Source organism: Bos indicus x Bos taurus, chromosome 11 (genome assembly GCF_003369695.1).
Source record: "Bos indicus x Bos taurus breed Angus x Brahman F1 hybrid chromosome 11, Bos_hybrid_MaternalHap_v2.0, whole genome shotgun sequence".
NCBI lineage: Eukaryota > Metazoa > Chordata > Mammalia > Artiodactyla > Bovidae > Bos > Bos indicus x Bos taurus.
The window spans coordinates 49,271,981-49,285,718 of record NC_040086.1 but is presented as its reverse complement, the minus strand read 5'-3'; the positions used below and the strand labels follow the sequence as shown (position 1 = coordinate 49,285,718).

The window sequence follows — 13,738 nt, the reverse complement described above, 5'->3', positions numbered from 1 at the left end:
GTAAGAAGTCCATCAGTGGACATTCAGAGTTTTTCTAGCCTTTTGCTTTTATAAACAGTACTACCATGGATTTCCTTCATGGTCTAGTGGTTAAGAATCTGCCTGCCAGTGCAGGGTACGTGGGTTTGATCCCTGGTCCAGGAAGATCCCACGTGCCATGGGGGCAGCTAAGCCCGTGTGCCACAGCTACTAGAGCCCATGTGCCCTAGAGCTCGTGTTCCACAACGAGAGAAGCCACCACAGCGAGAAGTCCTCGAACCACAGCTAGAGATGGCATGGCAACAGAGACCCAGTGCAGCCAAAACAAACGAACAAAAACAGACGAACAAAGCCATGAGTAACACTGTAAGCATGTCATTTTGCACACGGATGAGTATATATATTAGATAAATTCCTCAAATGCAGTTGCAGGCCCCAAATAGACACAGCATACATGATCGTGTCAGATATTATCAAGCCGGAGAGGTGGTAACAGTTCACTCTCCAGTGTCTACAGCTCTTGGTCCTTTACCCAGCATGGTGTTACCACGTTTTCTGATCTTTGATAACAAGGTAAGTGAAAAATGTTATTTCAAGAGTAGTTGTAGTTGACTTTAGTTGACATTTCTCTTGTTATGAGTAAGGTTGAGCATTTCTTCACATGTTTAAGAACTGTTTGTGTTTCCTTTTATGCAAACCATCTACATCCATGCCCATTTTTCTACTGGTTTCTTTTTTTTTTTTTATCTTACTGACTTGTAGGATTTTATTTCATTTTTTAACATTAAAAGCATTAGGGCTTCCCAGGTGGCTCAGTAGTAAAGAATTTGCCTACAATGTGGGAGACCTGGGTTTGATCCCTGGGTCGGGAAGATCCCCTGGAGAAGGAAATGGCAACCCACTCCAATATTCTTGCCTGGGAAATCCCATGGACAGAGGAGCCTAGTGGGCTACAGTCCATGGAGTTGCAAAGAGTCAGACACAACTTAGCAACTAAACACCAAAGACAGGAAAATTAGCCTTGTGTTTTGATATGAGTTGCAAAAGGTTTGTTGGGTAGTTTTTAAGCTCCAGCAGGGGAAAGATTTGGCTGAGCAGAACATGAGGAAACCGCCTCACTCAACTTTACTTACTCAGAGCCCTGAGACTTTGAATGTGGCCAAGAAGTCTGTATGAGATTATATTAACATTAAGCTTTTTGCAGACCAGATTAAACAGGAGTTGTCCTTACAGTATTACCTGTAGTTGACTTCTCCAGGGTTAATCCATTGTGTGTGTGTTAAGGGAAAGGGTGTGCTGTTCAAGCTTTCATCTCTGGGGGACTGATACGTGCCTGAGAGACTGACTCGTTTGCCTTGCAGGTTGAAAGTGTATCTGCTGGGTCCTCTCCACCATGTGACAAGGACAGCAGTGCTCTTCTGGCTTTCAGAGGAATTTCTGTACGTACTGCCCACAGCCCCGTGTCTTCTGTCAGTAGGCGTTCGTGTAACATGCTGCTATGTGGTGCCGGGACACAGGATGGCACAGACCTTGCCCTCCAGTAGTACATACTTTGGGGGTAGGAGTGGGAGCAGACATGCAAAACAATCTGCCTAATCAGAAAATTGTTGTAATGAAGCAGAATATAAAGTGCAGTGGGGATGTCAACAGCTCACCACTATCTCAGTTGAGTAGATTTTTATCCATTTACTCTTCAAGGAGGGCATATACTTGTCCCTACGTTGCCCAACTTCTCCATCATAGTTGGTATTTTCCAGGTGCCTCTCATTAAGATTGGGCTTCCCAGGTGGCTCAGTGGTAAAGAACCCAGCTGTCAATGCAGGAGTGGGTTAAATCCCTGGGTAGGGAAGATCCCTTGGAGGAGGAAACAGCAACCCACTCCAGTATTCTTGCCTGGAAAATTCCATGGACAGAGGAGCCTGGAAGGCTACAGTCTGTGGGATCTCAAAGAGTCGACACAACTGAGCGACTGAGCATGCACTCATTAAGATTGGCTTTAACCAACCCATCTGGGAAGACAGATTCTAATGGCCTCCAGTTTCAAGAATATTTGGTACAGTGGGCAGTATGTATTTGTGTGGATAGGAGGACTTGGACTCCGCCCTCACACTGAAGGTCACCTGCCCCTACAGATCTCAGAGTTGAAGAACCACAGCGTCCTCCAGGCCCTGACAGCAGAGGCGAACGCCTGGGAGCCCCGTGGTAAGGTCCCCTTCAGGGCCCGATGAGCCTGGGTGGGACTCAAGGCAGAGCTCGTGGGTCTTTCCTTTTCTTCCTTGAATTTCTTCCCTTGAATTTCTCTCACTACTTTTCCTATAGAATTTTATAGATTTATCCTTCTTCAAGGGAAACTAGAACTGACACTGGATTAGGAGTCAAGAGACCTGAGTTCGTTCATTCTTTTTTAAGGGTTTTGTTTTTTTTTTTTCATGTGGATCATTTTTAAAGTCTCTTATTCAATGTGTTACAGTATTGCTTCTGTCGCATGTTTTGGTTTTCTGGCTGCAGTGCATGTGGGATCTTAGCTCCCTGACCAAGGATAAAACCCACACATACCCTCTGCTTTGGAAGGTGAAGTCTTAACCACTGGATTGCCAGGGAAGTCCTGAGAGACCTGAATCCTAACTTGGTCCCCAAAGTCCTGCTAGTGACTTACTTGCCTTTTGGAAAAATTATACTATCTCTGTGTCTACAGTGGAGGTATCAGTATTTCCTTTGTCCTCTGAAGGATGTTGTGATACTGAAATGATACAGAGTAGATGAAAAGGCTTTGAAAAGTTAATCTTGTTTTACCTGCTTGACATGGGGCTTCCTATACTCTATTTAAAGCTCACTCTGCCTGCTAATATAACGCACAAGGAAGCACACTCCACCAATTCAGAAGGACCACTTCTGGAGTCACATGTCTCTGGCTTAAGTCTTAACTCTTTCACCCACCAGCTCCATGAGCCAGAGTGAGGAACTTAATCTTTCTAACCCTTGCTTTACTTATCTGTAAAACCAGGGTTATATCAGAACCTGTATGATATAAATTTTATAAGGATTAAACGAGATAATGGAAAGTGCTTAGCACACAGAATCATAGTGAGCACTCACTGGTGTGTTTTGTTATCTTAAAATCTTGCAAACTGAATGTGTAATCTCCAAGAATATGGGAGTCTATTAAAAATATTCCAGTGTAGAAAAATTATTTGAAGGTCTCAGAAGTTTCTTTTTTTTTTTAAAGAGAACCATTTTTTAAATTTTATTTTTAATTGGATAATTATTACTTTACAGTGTTGTGTTGGTTTCTGCCACAAACATGAATCAGTCACAAGTATACATATATCCCCTCCTTTTGAATCTCCCTCCCCTGCCCTACCATATGGATATTAAATTTGTTACAACATTGCTCCTGTTTTATGTTTTTGATTTTTTTGGCCTTCGGGCAATCCCAACCAGGGATCCAACCCATACCCTTTGTGTTGGAAGACAAAGTCTCAATCACTATGATGGCCAGGGAAGTCCCTATAAAGTTTCTTTTAATTGAATTTTGTCTTTACCACGTGTTGGCAGACCTAACATTGATTAGAGATGTTGCCTCAAATGCCAAAATGTCTTCTGTTTCAGTACAACTGGCAGTTCTGTGCCAGATATTCTTGATCATATTGAGCAGTTACACTGGACTTCCCAGGTGGTAAAGTGGTAAAGAGTCCGCCTGTCAGTGCAGGAGACGCAGGACACTGAGGTTCGATCCCCTGAGTCAGAAAGATCCCCGGAGAAGGAAATGGCAACCCACTCCAATATTCTTTCCTGGAAGGTTCCGTGGACAGAGGAGCCTGGCAGGCTACAGTCCTGAGGTCACAAAAAGTTGGATATGACTGAGTATGTGTACATACGTGTTTGAACAATTACATTTTTTTTTTCAGACAGCACTCAGCTAATTTAAATTAATAGGCTGACTAAATCAGTAGTGCCGTTTACTATGTGAATAAAGAGAAAAGGGCTTAAGTAAAGGAGGTAATTGACAAAAGGAAAAATGATAAAGAGCCATACTAACGTGAACTGGCTTTGTCTTCCTGGAGATTTGGAAGCTCCATGCTTTTCTGTTCGTGTGGAGAAAGCAGTATTTACATCAGGATTGTGTGCAGAGGTGGGGGTTGTCTCCCTGAGTCCTAAAAGAACTAGGAAAGGAGCAATATGCTCTTACATGGGTTGGGTGTTTGTCTCTAGTTCGGGCACCAGATTGAAGTTGCCCCTTGAGACCGTGTGCTTCCTCTTACTTGGATTCCTATCACAGTAAACTCCCACACCCTTGCCCATGAGGTTCCTACTCCTGGTGCACGGCCTTTGACCAACTTGTTTATAGGCAAGGATGCATGGGGTAAAAGATTAATTGCATTGTGATAATCTGAAGGTTAACTCAGTGAGGCTGGATGTAGATGAGGGGTGAAGGGTGGGGGAACTCTTGTCATCCTGATAAGCGTCCATGGCTGCCGTTCCACTTTCCTTGTTCAACCCCTTTGTCGTTGTAGCTCACTTGCCAAGGGTCCAGCGTGCTGGACATAAGTCTTTATTTTCCTCATGGTCCCGGGTCAAATATCCTGTGTTCTGTTGAAGCTACCTAGTTTGGAAGCCCTGTTGTACGATCTGCTGCCCCGGGCAAGGACTGGCAAGAGTCCAGATCCATCTCATCTGCTACCACCATCCACAATCCTGCTAGACCAGAGTCCACAACTGTGTCGGCCCTGCTAGCTGAGGCGCACTGAGCAGGCGACCTTGGGCCACGTGCTCCCCTAGACTCTGTTCTCATAGTAATCTCAAGAGAGATTACAGATGGTTGAGTAACTTGCCTGAAGAAGCACAGCTTGTGAGTGAGCTAAAAAGTTCACAAGCCATTTGTCTCTACAGGGTGCTTTCACTGTGGTCCCCTCCTGCTCCCCAGCAGCCTCCTCAGCCTCGTTATCCATTAGTGTTTTGAGTTTGGGGTAGGTTTTTCTTTAATTTTCCAAGTGTGTATTGGTCGCTCAGTCATGTCTGACTCTATGCCCTATGCACTGTAGCCCACCAGATTCCTCTATCCATGGGATTCTCCAGGCAAGAATACTGGAGTGGGTTGCCATTCCCTTCTTCAGGGGATCTTCCCAACCCAGGGATCAAACCCAGGTCTCCTGCATTGCAGGTGGATTCTTTGCCATCTGAGCCACTAGGGAAGCCCTTTTGCAAGTGTACTTCCAAAACAGTTCACTGTCACAGAAATTCCTCAGCCCTGGTTGCAAGGCAGAGGGGAGCTGTCCTAACTTGCTTACACTATCCAGGCTGGAAGGCTCACCAGTTTGGTTTGAACAGAAGCCTCCCCATCCTCCCCACTGTTTGCCTGTGTCCTCTTTAGCAAAGGGGAAAAGCCAGTGACAGCCATGACACCAGAATTCGGTCCAGAGAGTGGCAGCTGTGGTGTGGAGTAAAGGGCTGTGCAGTGATTATAGAGAGCCTGTCCTGCAGCTGTTTTTTTCTTCTGTCCCCCCTCCTTTCATTGTGCTTTTCATTCATTCCTCAAACATTCATTATGAGGACTTTCCTGGTGGTCCAGTGGTTAGGACTCCATACTTCCACTGCAAGGGGCACAGGTTTGATCCCAGGTAATTGGGGAACTAAGATCCTGCATGCCAGCCGGTGTGGCCAAAAATAGCAACAAAAACATTCATGGTGCACCCATTGAACCCCAAGAACCCTGCCCTCCTGTAGCTCCCAGTGCAGTGGGCAGGACAGTTACCACACTGTGACAAGAACAGGGTGTCGGGAACTCTCATGGTGCTGCTCCTAAAAGCAGATTCCAGAGGCTGAAGAAGGTGCCAGGGGAGGGTGGTGCTGGAGTTGGCTGCATGCTGAGATGGAGCTGCGCCAGGAGAGGTTGGAGCTGAAGGTGGGTTGGGGTTTCATTGTGAGAATTACGAAGAATCCCTAGAGGGTTCCATGCAGCGGGCTGGCATCAGGTCTGGCCTTTTTGAAAGCTCACTTTGGCAGCTGTCTGGCAAGACAGGCAGATAAGGCCAGGGGCTACAACAGTGATCCAGACATACATAGATCTCAGGGGATGTCCTTGTCTCACTATTGCAGTTGTGAGTACAGAAGTCCTCCAAGCCCAAGAAGAATGGGAAGCTGTGGAGAGCATCCACCCAGAGACAGGTAACTAGAGGAATGGCACCCTTTCCACACAGCCTGCTGCCACTAAAGGCACTGTCTACCCACGAGGCTGATGCTCTGTTTGGGATTAGGAGACAGAATTCCTGAGTGTTCTCATTTTTGATATGTGACATAGAATAAAACCTCTTTTCCCACTTCAAAGGTGATGCCCTCCAACCTCTGGAGGAAAGGGAGGTGAATGCCACGGGGTCTGAGAGAAGACGAGGAGGACCATGGTCAGGGTCAGCTTCTGCGGGGTGATGAGGTCGGGCAGAGGATGGAGCTGGGCAGCCAGGACCCCTGTATCAGGTTGAGCAGATGGTTCACTGTACAAGGAAATCTCTGGAGATGGAGGTTGAAGTCGTCTGCTGGAAGGCACTGGGGGCTGTCAGAACTGTGTCTCGTTCCTTTGGGAGGTTTAGGTGGAGCTGTGGGAGGGGAGAACTGAGACCTAAATCTAGCCTGAGCCCCACTTGAGCACCTGGAGAGACGTTTCAGGGGCTGTATCAGCCGTCACCTGAACTGCTGGTTGACGAGTTAATTCCCTGGAGCAAAGGCTGGAGGAGAGATCATTCATCTCCAGGGCATGAGAAGGCGAAGTAGAAACCGGGAAAGGCCCCTAGACAGACCTGTCGCAAGCTTCTGTGTGGGTACCTCCTCCAGGCAGTGACGCACCCCACTCACAGATGAGTGGACTTGGGGGCTCCTACAGATCAGCTTCTACTCTGCAGGGCTCAGCTTGGTCCACCTCCACACAGCCAGCTCTGAAAGGGAGTCCGCCCTGTGAATAACACCAGCCCCCTGACACCGGGTTGGTTGTAGCTGTAGGTGTCTGACACTGACAGCTGGAAGCCTGTGCTGGGCTTAGAGGTGACAACCAGAAGGCCCTTGGTACATGTTTGTTGATAGAGTGGCTCCTGTCACAAGTCTTGGAGTGTCTTCCCTTTTGCCACAGGGAGCCGGGCCAGCATGGACCAGCCTGGGCAGCTCATCTCCTTCAGTGAGGCCCTGCAGCATTTCCAGACAGTGGACCTCTCCTCCTTCAAGGTATGACACCAGGGGGGCACTGGGGTCTTGAGCAAAGCGCTTTCTTCCCCCAAGCTAGGTTTCTACCCCATCAGGATAGGCCACGGGAAGATCCCCTGGAGAAGAGCATGGCAACCCACTCTAGTATTCTTGCCTGGAGAATCCCCATGGACAGAGGAGCCTAGCGGACTACAGTCCATGGAGTTGCAAAGAGTTGGACACAACTGAGTGACTAAGCAGAGGATAGGGCACTGGGCAGGCAAGAGGGAAGCTTCCAGTCGAGGGCTCTTTCCCAACTCAGAAATCTCAGGGTACAGAATCACAGGTGGCTGAGGACCCAGGTGTCATGTGGTCTCAGGGACTGTGTCCCCGGAGCTCTAATGGTCCTGTCTTATGGGGGTCCTTGGAGCTGCTGCCCACTCTCCCATCCTAGGGATTGCGGTGGGGGGTGGGGGGGGGTCTGGAATCAGATGCTAGGAAGCAGGGTAGCCTGTCCAGAGAGCTGAGTGATTCATGGCCAATATAGGAAAATTTTCCATATCCTAGAGGAACTAGAAGCTCTTTGGGAATTTAAAAAATATGTGGGGTTGGAAAAAGAGTGCTAAGGAAATGAAAAGCTGGCAGACATCTTGAGTGCCTAGTGGTAAGTTTGCTGCTGCTGCTGCTAAGTTGCTTCAGTCGTGTCTGACTCTGTGCGACCCCATAGACGGCAGCCCACCAGGCTCCCCAGTCCCTGGGATTCCCCAGGCAAGAACACTGGAGTGGGTTGCCATTTCCTTCTCCAATGCAGGAAAGTGAAAAGTGAAAGTGAAGTTGCTCAGTCATGTCCGACTCTTAGCGACCCCATGAACTGCAGCCCACCAGGCTCCTCCGTCCATGGGATTTTCCAGGCAAGAGTACCAGAGTCAGGTGCCATTGCCTTCTCCGGGTGGTAAGTTTAGAGGACTGTGAATTCAAATGTTCAACCAAAGCCTGGCTCGAAGAGAGAGGCTGAAGATAGGAATCAGACTGATCCCAGAGGGCCGGAACCTGCTGAAATCGGAGTATCCTAAGCCCTGCAGCAGTGGCTCTGAACACGAAGGCATCAGCAGGAGCTGGTGTAGCCAGTGCTGCTGTGGTGTGGACAGAAGGTGCCAGCTACCCCTCAGGGGTATCCAGCTCCAAGAAAGTGCCCTAGACTCCCCTTCTCACCGACTGTCTTATCCTGGAAGTTGAGAGGGCTGTTAGACTGTATGTCTTTTACAGAGAGAGACAAACACAGACATAACAAAGGGTGGAAGCAGCCCTGCTGGGAGACCTGGCCTGGCATCTGTGTGTCTGTCTGTCTATCAGATGCCAGTCCCCATGGCCAGTCCCCTCTAGCTTCCTTGGAAGTCAGTGACAGAGCCATTTCTGGAAAAGCCCAGAGGCTAAATACTGACTGATATAGGCTAAATACAGGCTGATTAGATCTGGGCTTAGGGACATCTCTTTCTGGTTACAAAGAACCTGAGAGCTGGAAGAACCTGTCCCTGGAGATTTTTTTTTTTTTTAATCTTTATTGAATTTGTTACAGTATTGCTTCTGTTTTATGTTTCGGTTTTTTGGCTTGGAGGCATGTGGGATCTTAGCTGTCCAACTAGGGCTCAAACACCCCAACCAGGACCCACACCCCCTGCAACGGAAGGTGAAGTTCTAACCACTGAACCGCCAGGGAAGTCCCTTGGAGATTTATTAATAGCAGATGCTTCACAGCTTCTGCCCTGTTTCCCTGGCTCAGAGGCCAGCCAGTTAGTTGGGAACTATTCGTTTCTACAAGACCAGTCCTGTACTGATTGATCCTCATGGTAAGTTCATGAAAGCAAGTGAACTCAGCACTCTGCCCACTCCTGCACCTTTCTCCCCAGAAAAGAATCCAGCCCACCATCCGAAGGACCGGGCTTGCTGCCCTCCGGCACTACCTCTTCGGGCCTCCGAAGCTCCACCAGGGCCTCCGTGAAGAAAGGGACTTGGTCTTGACCATCGCTCAGTGTGAGTGCACGGCTGCAAAGCAGAGAGAACGGTTTGTCCATCCTGTGACTGAGACTAAACCGAGGCTCTTGCATTCACCATGTTGTGGGGAGGGCCAGGTGTGGGCGTCCAGGCCGGGTCTGTCTTGGCTGTGCGTTCTCTGGGAAGCACTCAGTCCTTCCCTGAGGGCCAATTCAGCAGAGCATGCATGTGTTTGGGGGCAGGTGGCCTGGATAGCCAAGACCCCATGCATGGCCGAGTCCTGCAGACCATCTATAAGAAGCTGACTGGCTCCAAGTTTGACTGTGCCCTCCACGGAGACCACTGGGAAGATCTGGGCTTTCAGGGTAAGAGAGAGAAATGGTTCATCTCCCTGACTCCTTATTCCAAGACTAGCATGAGAACCCAGATAGTCCTCTTCCTGTTACGCCAGCACCATGAGACGGGATATCTGGGGCAAAGCATTCCAGGAAGAGGGGACAGCTAATGCAAAGGCCCTGAAGTGAAATGTGTGTAACTCTTTTTTGAGAAAAAACAGTGGCAGAAGTGGACAAGAATTGTTCACTCGGGGCCTTGCAGGCCAGTGTAAAACGTGTACTCTTAGTGGAATGGAAAGCATGGGAGTGATATGATTTAGAATCCAGTGGTTTTTTTTTTTTAATTAATTAATTAATTTAGTCGCTCAGATTCTTAGTTGCAGCACGTGGAATCTTCAGTCTTCCGTGTAACACACAGGAACTTTGAGCTGTGGTATATGGAATCTTGTTCCCTGACCAGGGTTCCAAGCCAGGCCCCCTGCATTGGGAGCTTGGAGTCAGCCACTGGACCACCAGGGAAGTCCTCTAGTGTTTTCTTTTTGCTCTTTTCTTTTAGTGTTAATGAAAATTGTGTTTTACATTATTTCACTTCTTGAGTGAAACAAAATTATTTCACCTGTTTTTGAATTGTCCATTTTTTTCCTAAACCATATATAAAATTACATTTATATAAAACAGGAAAACATCTTGATTTGAAAAGGAAACTTTATATGCTCAAAATTTATTTGTGCTCTGTTGGTTTTGACAGTGTGTTTAAGTCCCTTTACCGTCCCTCATCTATAATATAATTGACTTGGACATGGAGAGTCACATCAGTGTTATGATTTTTCTTTCAACCATTAATTTAAATAACTCAAGAGGAAAAGGAAATTCTGTTGTATTTACCCATATGTTTACTCTATCCCTTATTCTTTCTTCCTTTCTGATCTTCTAAGATTCCTTCTTTTTTCACTTCCTTCTGTTTCAGGAACTTCCTTTAGCCACTTTCTAAAGTAGGTCAGCCAGCATAAATCCTCTTAGCCTTCCTTCATCTGAAAATGTCTCGATTTCCCCTTTACTCCTGAAGGATGATTTCTCTGAATATAGAATTCCAGGTTGACAGATCTTTTCTTTCATCCCTTGAAAATAAATAGGCTGCTTCCTTTTGGCTTCCATAGCTTCTGATGAGAATTCTGCTGGCACTTGAATTATTGTTTCTTGGTAGATGAGGAGTGGTTTGTCTCTCTACTTTCAAGGTCTTTTTTGCTCACTTTTTTTCTTTTGTTTGTAGGAGTGTGACTATCGTATGTCTTAGTGGAGATTTCTTTGGGTTTATCCTATTAGGGTTTTGCTCAGTTTCTTGGATCTGTAGGTTTATGTCTTTGGCCAAATTTGGTAAATTATCAGCCATTATTGCTTTGAGTACTTTTTTCAGCCCTTCTCTTTCTCCTTTCTTGTATAATTCCGACCCCACGGGTGCTAGATCTTCTGTTACTGTTCCTCTTAGTCCCGGAGGCTCTGTTCATTTTAAGGGGATATCTGTATAGCAGCAGCAGCTGTATAGCCCAGAGGTCTCCAAGGCGCTGTTCATTCTGTTTTGTTTTTTCTCTCTGTTGTTCAGAGTGGGCTGTTTATATTGTTCCGTCTTCAAGTTCACTGGTTCTTTCCTCTGTTGTCTCTATTCAGCTGTTGAGCCCACCCAATGAGTTTTTAATTTTAGTTATTATAGTTTTCGGTCCTAAAGTTTCTGTTTGGTTCTTTATATCTGATATTTCTTTACTGAGACCTTTATCAAAGGCATTTGTATAAAAGGCATTTGTAGGTTTCTATTGTTGCTGCAGAAAATGACCACAAATTTAGTGGTTTAAAACAATACAAGGAAAAATAAAATAAAATAAAAAAAAACAGTACAAGGGACTTCCCTGGCAGCTCAGCAGTTAAGGCTCTGTGCTTCCAATGCAGGGGCCACAGATATGATCCCTGGATGGGTCCCACATGCTGTGCAGTACAGCCCAAAAAGAAAAAAGACCCACAGATTTACCACCTTCTAGTTCTGTAGTTGAGAAGTCTGACACAGTCTCTCTGAGGCAAGATCAAGGTCACAGCAGGGCTGTATTCCTTTTTAGACTCTCCAGGAGAGAATCTATTTCCTTGCCTTTTGCACCTTCTAGAGGCCTCCCACATTCCTCCTCCTTCAAAGCCAGGAACACAGCATCTCTCAGAGCTGAATCTGTCCTCGCATCCTTCTTCCTGATGCTGTGTTTCTACCTCCCTGTCACACGTTTAAGGATTTTTCTGACTACATTCAATTCAGTTCAGTTGTTCAGTCATGTCTGACTCTTTGAGACCCCATGAACTGCAGCACACCAGGCCTCCCTATCCATCACCAAGTTCCGGAGTTTACCCAAACTCATGTCCATTGAGTCGGTGATGCCATCCAACCATCTCATCCTCTGTCGTCTCTTTCTCCTCCTGCCCTCAATCTTTCCCAGCATCAGGGTCTTTTCAAAAGAGTCAGCCCTTTGCATCAGGTGGCCAAAGTATTGGAGTTTCAGCTTCAATATCAGTCTTTCCAATGAACACCCAGGACTGATCTCCCTTAGGATGGACTGGTTGGATCTCCTTGCAGTCCAAGGGACACTCAAGAGCCTTCTCCAACACCACAGTTCAAAAGCATCAAATCTTCAGCACTCAGCTTTCTTTATAGTCCAACTCTCACATCCATACATGACTATTGGAAAAACCATAGCCTTGACTAGACATACCTTTGTTGACAAAGTAATGTCTCTGCTTTTTAATATGCTATCTAGGTTGGTCATAAGTTTCCTTCCAAGGAGTAAGTTTTCTTCCAAGGAGTAAGCGTCTTTTAATTTCATGGCTTCAGTCACCATCTGCAGTGATTTTGGAGCCCCCCAAAATAAAGTCAGCCACTGTTTCCACTGTTTCCCCACCTATTTGCCATGAAATGATGGGACCGGATGCCATGATCTTAGTTTTCAGAATGTTGAACTTTAAGCCAACCTTTTCACTCTCCTCTTTCACTTTCATCAAGAGGCTCTTTAGTTCTTCTTCACTTTCTGCCATAAGGGTGGTGTCATCTGCATATCTGAGGTTATTGATATTTCTCCCGGCAGTCTCGATTCCAGCTTGTGCTTCTTCCAGCCCAGTGTTTGTCATGATGTACTCTGCATATAAGTTAATAAGCAGGGTGACAATATACAGCCTTGACGTACTCCTTTTCCTGTTTGGAACCAATCTGTTGTTCCATGTCCATTTCTAACTGTTGCTTCCTGACCTGCATACAGGTTTCTCAAGAGGCAGGTCAGGTGGTCTGGTATTCCCATCTCCTTCAGAATTTTCCAGAGTTTTTTGTGATCCATACAGTCAAAGGCTTTGGCATAGTCAATAAAGCAGAAATATATATTTTTCTTGAACTCTCTTGCTTTTTTGATGATCCATCGGATGTTGGCAATTTGATCTCTGGTTCCTCTGCCTTTTCTAAAACCATCTTGAACATCTGGAAGTTCACGGTTCACATATTGGTGAAGCCTGGCTTGGAGAATTTTGAGCATTACTTTACTAGCCTCCCTGGTAGCTCAGCTGGTAAAGAATCTGCCTGCAATGCAGGAGACCCTGGTTCGACTCCTAGGTTGGGAAGATCCACTGGAGAAGGGATAGGCAACCCACTCCAGTATTCTTGGGCTTCCCTGGTGGCTCAGCTGGTAAAGAATCCACCCGAAATGCCGGAGACCTGGAATCAATCACAGGTTTGGAAAGATCCCCTGGAGAAGGGAACAGCTACCCATTGCAGTATTCTGGCCTGGAGAATTCCATGGACTGTGTAGTCCGTGGAGTCCTAAAGAGTTGGACATGACTGACTACACTGGGCCCAGCCAAATAGCCGCAGCCTTCATTCTGACTGTAATCTTGATTCCCCCTTGCTGTGCAGCCTTTTATTTTGTATTGGGGTATAGCCAATTAACAATGTTGTGATAGTTTCAGATGAACAGCAAAGGGACTTAGTCATACATATATGCGTATCCATTCTCCCCCAAACTCCCCTCCCATCCAGGCTGCCACATAACACTGAGCAGAGTTCCCTGTGGTATACACTAAGTCCCGTTTGATTATCCATAGCAGTGTGTACATGACCATCCCAAACTCTATCCCTTCCCCCAGCAATGTTGCTGTCTATTAATTGTCTTTTGTCATTCAACTTGAGATTTCCCTAGTTCTTGGTGTAATGAGTGATTTTTTAATTTTGTCCTAGACATTTGGGGTAGGAT

The 13,738-nt window shown here is 46.4% G+C and overlaps 1 protein-coding gene across 4 annotated transcripts in view; it reads left to right on the top strand.

Moving 5' to 3' along the window:
- The window catches only part of ELMOD3 (ELMO domain containing 3), a 33,559-nt gene that overhangs the window by 5,955 nt on the left and 13,866 nt on the right, over window positions 1–13,738 (top strand). For 3 of the 4 annotated variants that reach the window (XM_027555557.1, XM_027555558.1, XM_027555559.1), the window contains 6 exons: window positions 1,341–1,418; window positions 2,112–2,181; window positions 6,076–6,144; window positions 7,097–7,188; window positions 9,054–9,177; window positions 9,381–9,503. In XM_027555557.1, the coding sequence (XP_027411358.1) occupies window positions 1,341–1,418; window positions 2,112–2,181; window positions 6,076–6,144; window positions 7,097–7,188; window positions 9,054–9,177; window positions 9,381–9,503 (556 nt within the window). Of the gene's footprint in view, window positions 1–496; window positions 553–1,340; window positions 1,419–2,111; window positions 2,182–6,075; window positions 6,145–7,096; window positions 7,189–9,053; window positions 9,178–9,380; window positions 9,504–13,738 lie in introns of all 4 variants that reach the window. The other variant, XM_027555560.1, reaches the window with a different exon arrangement.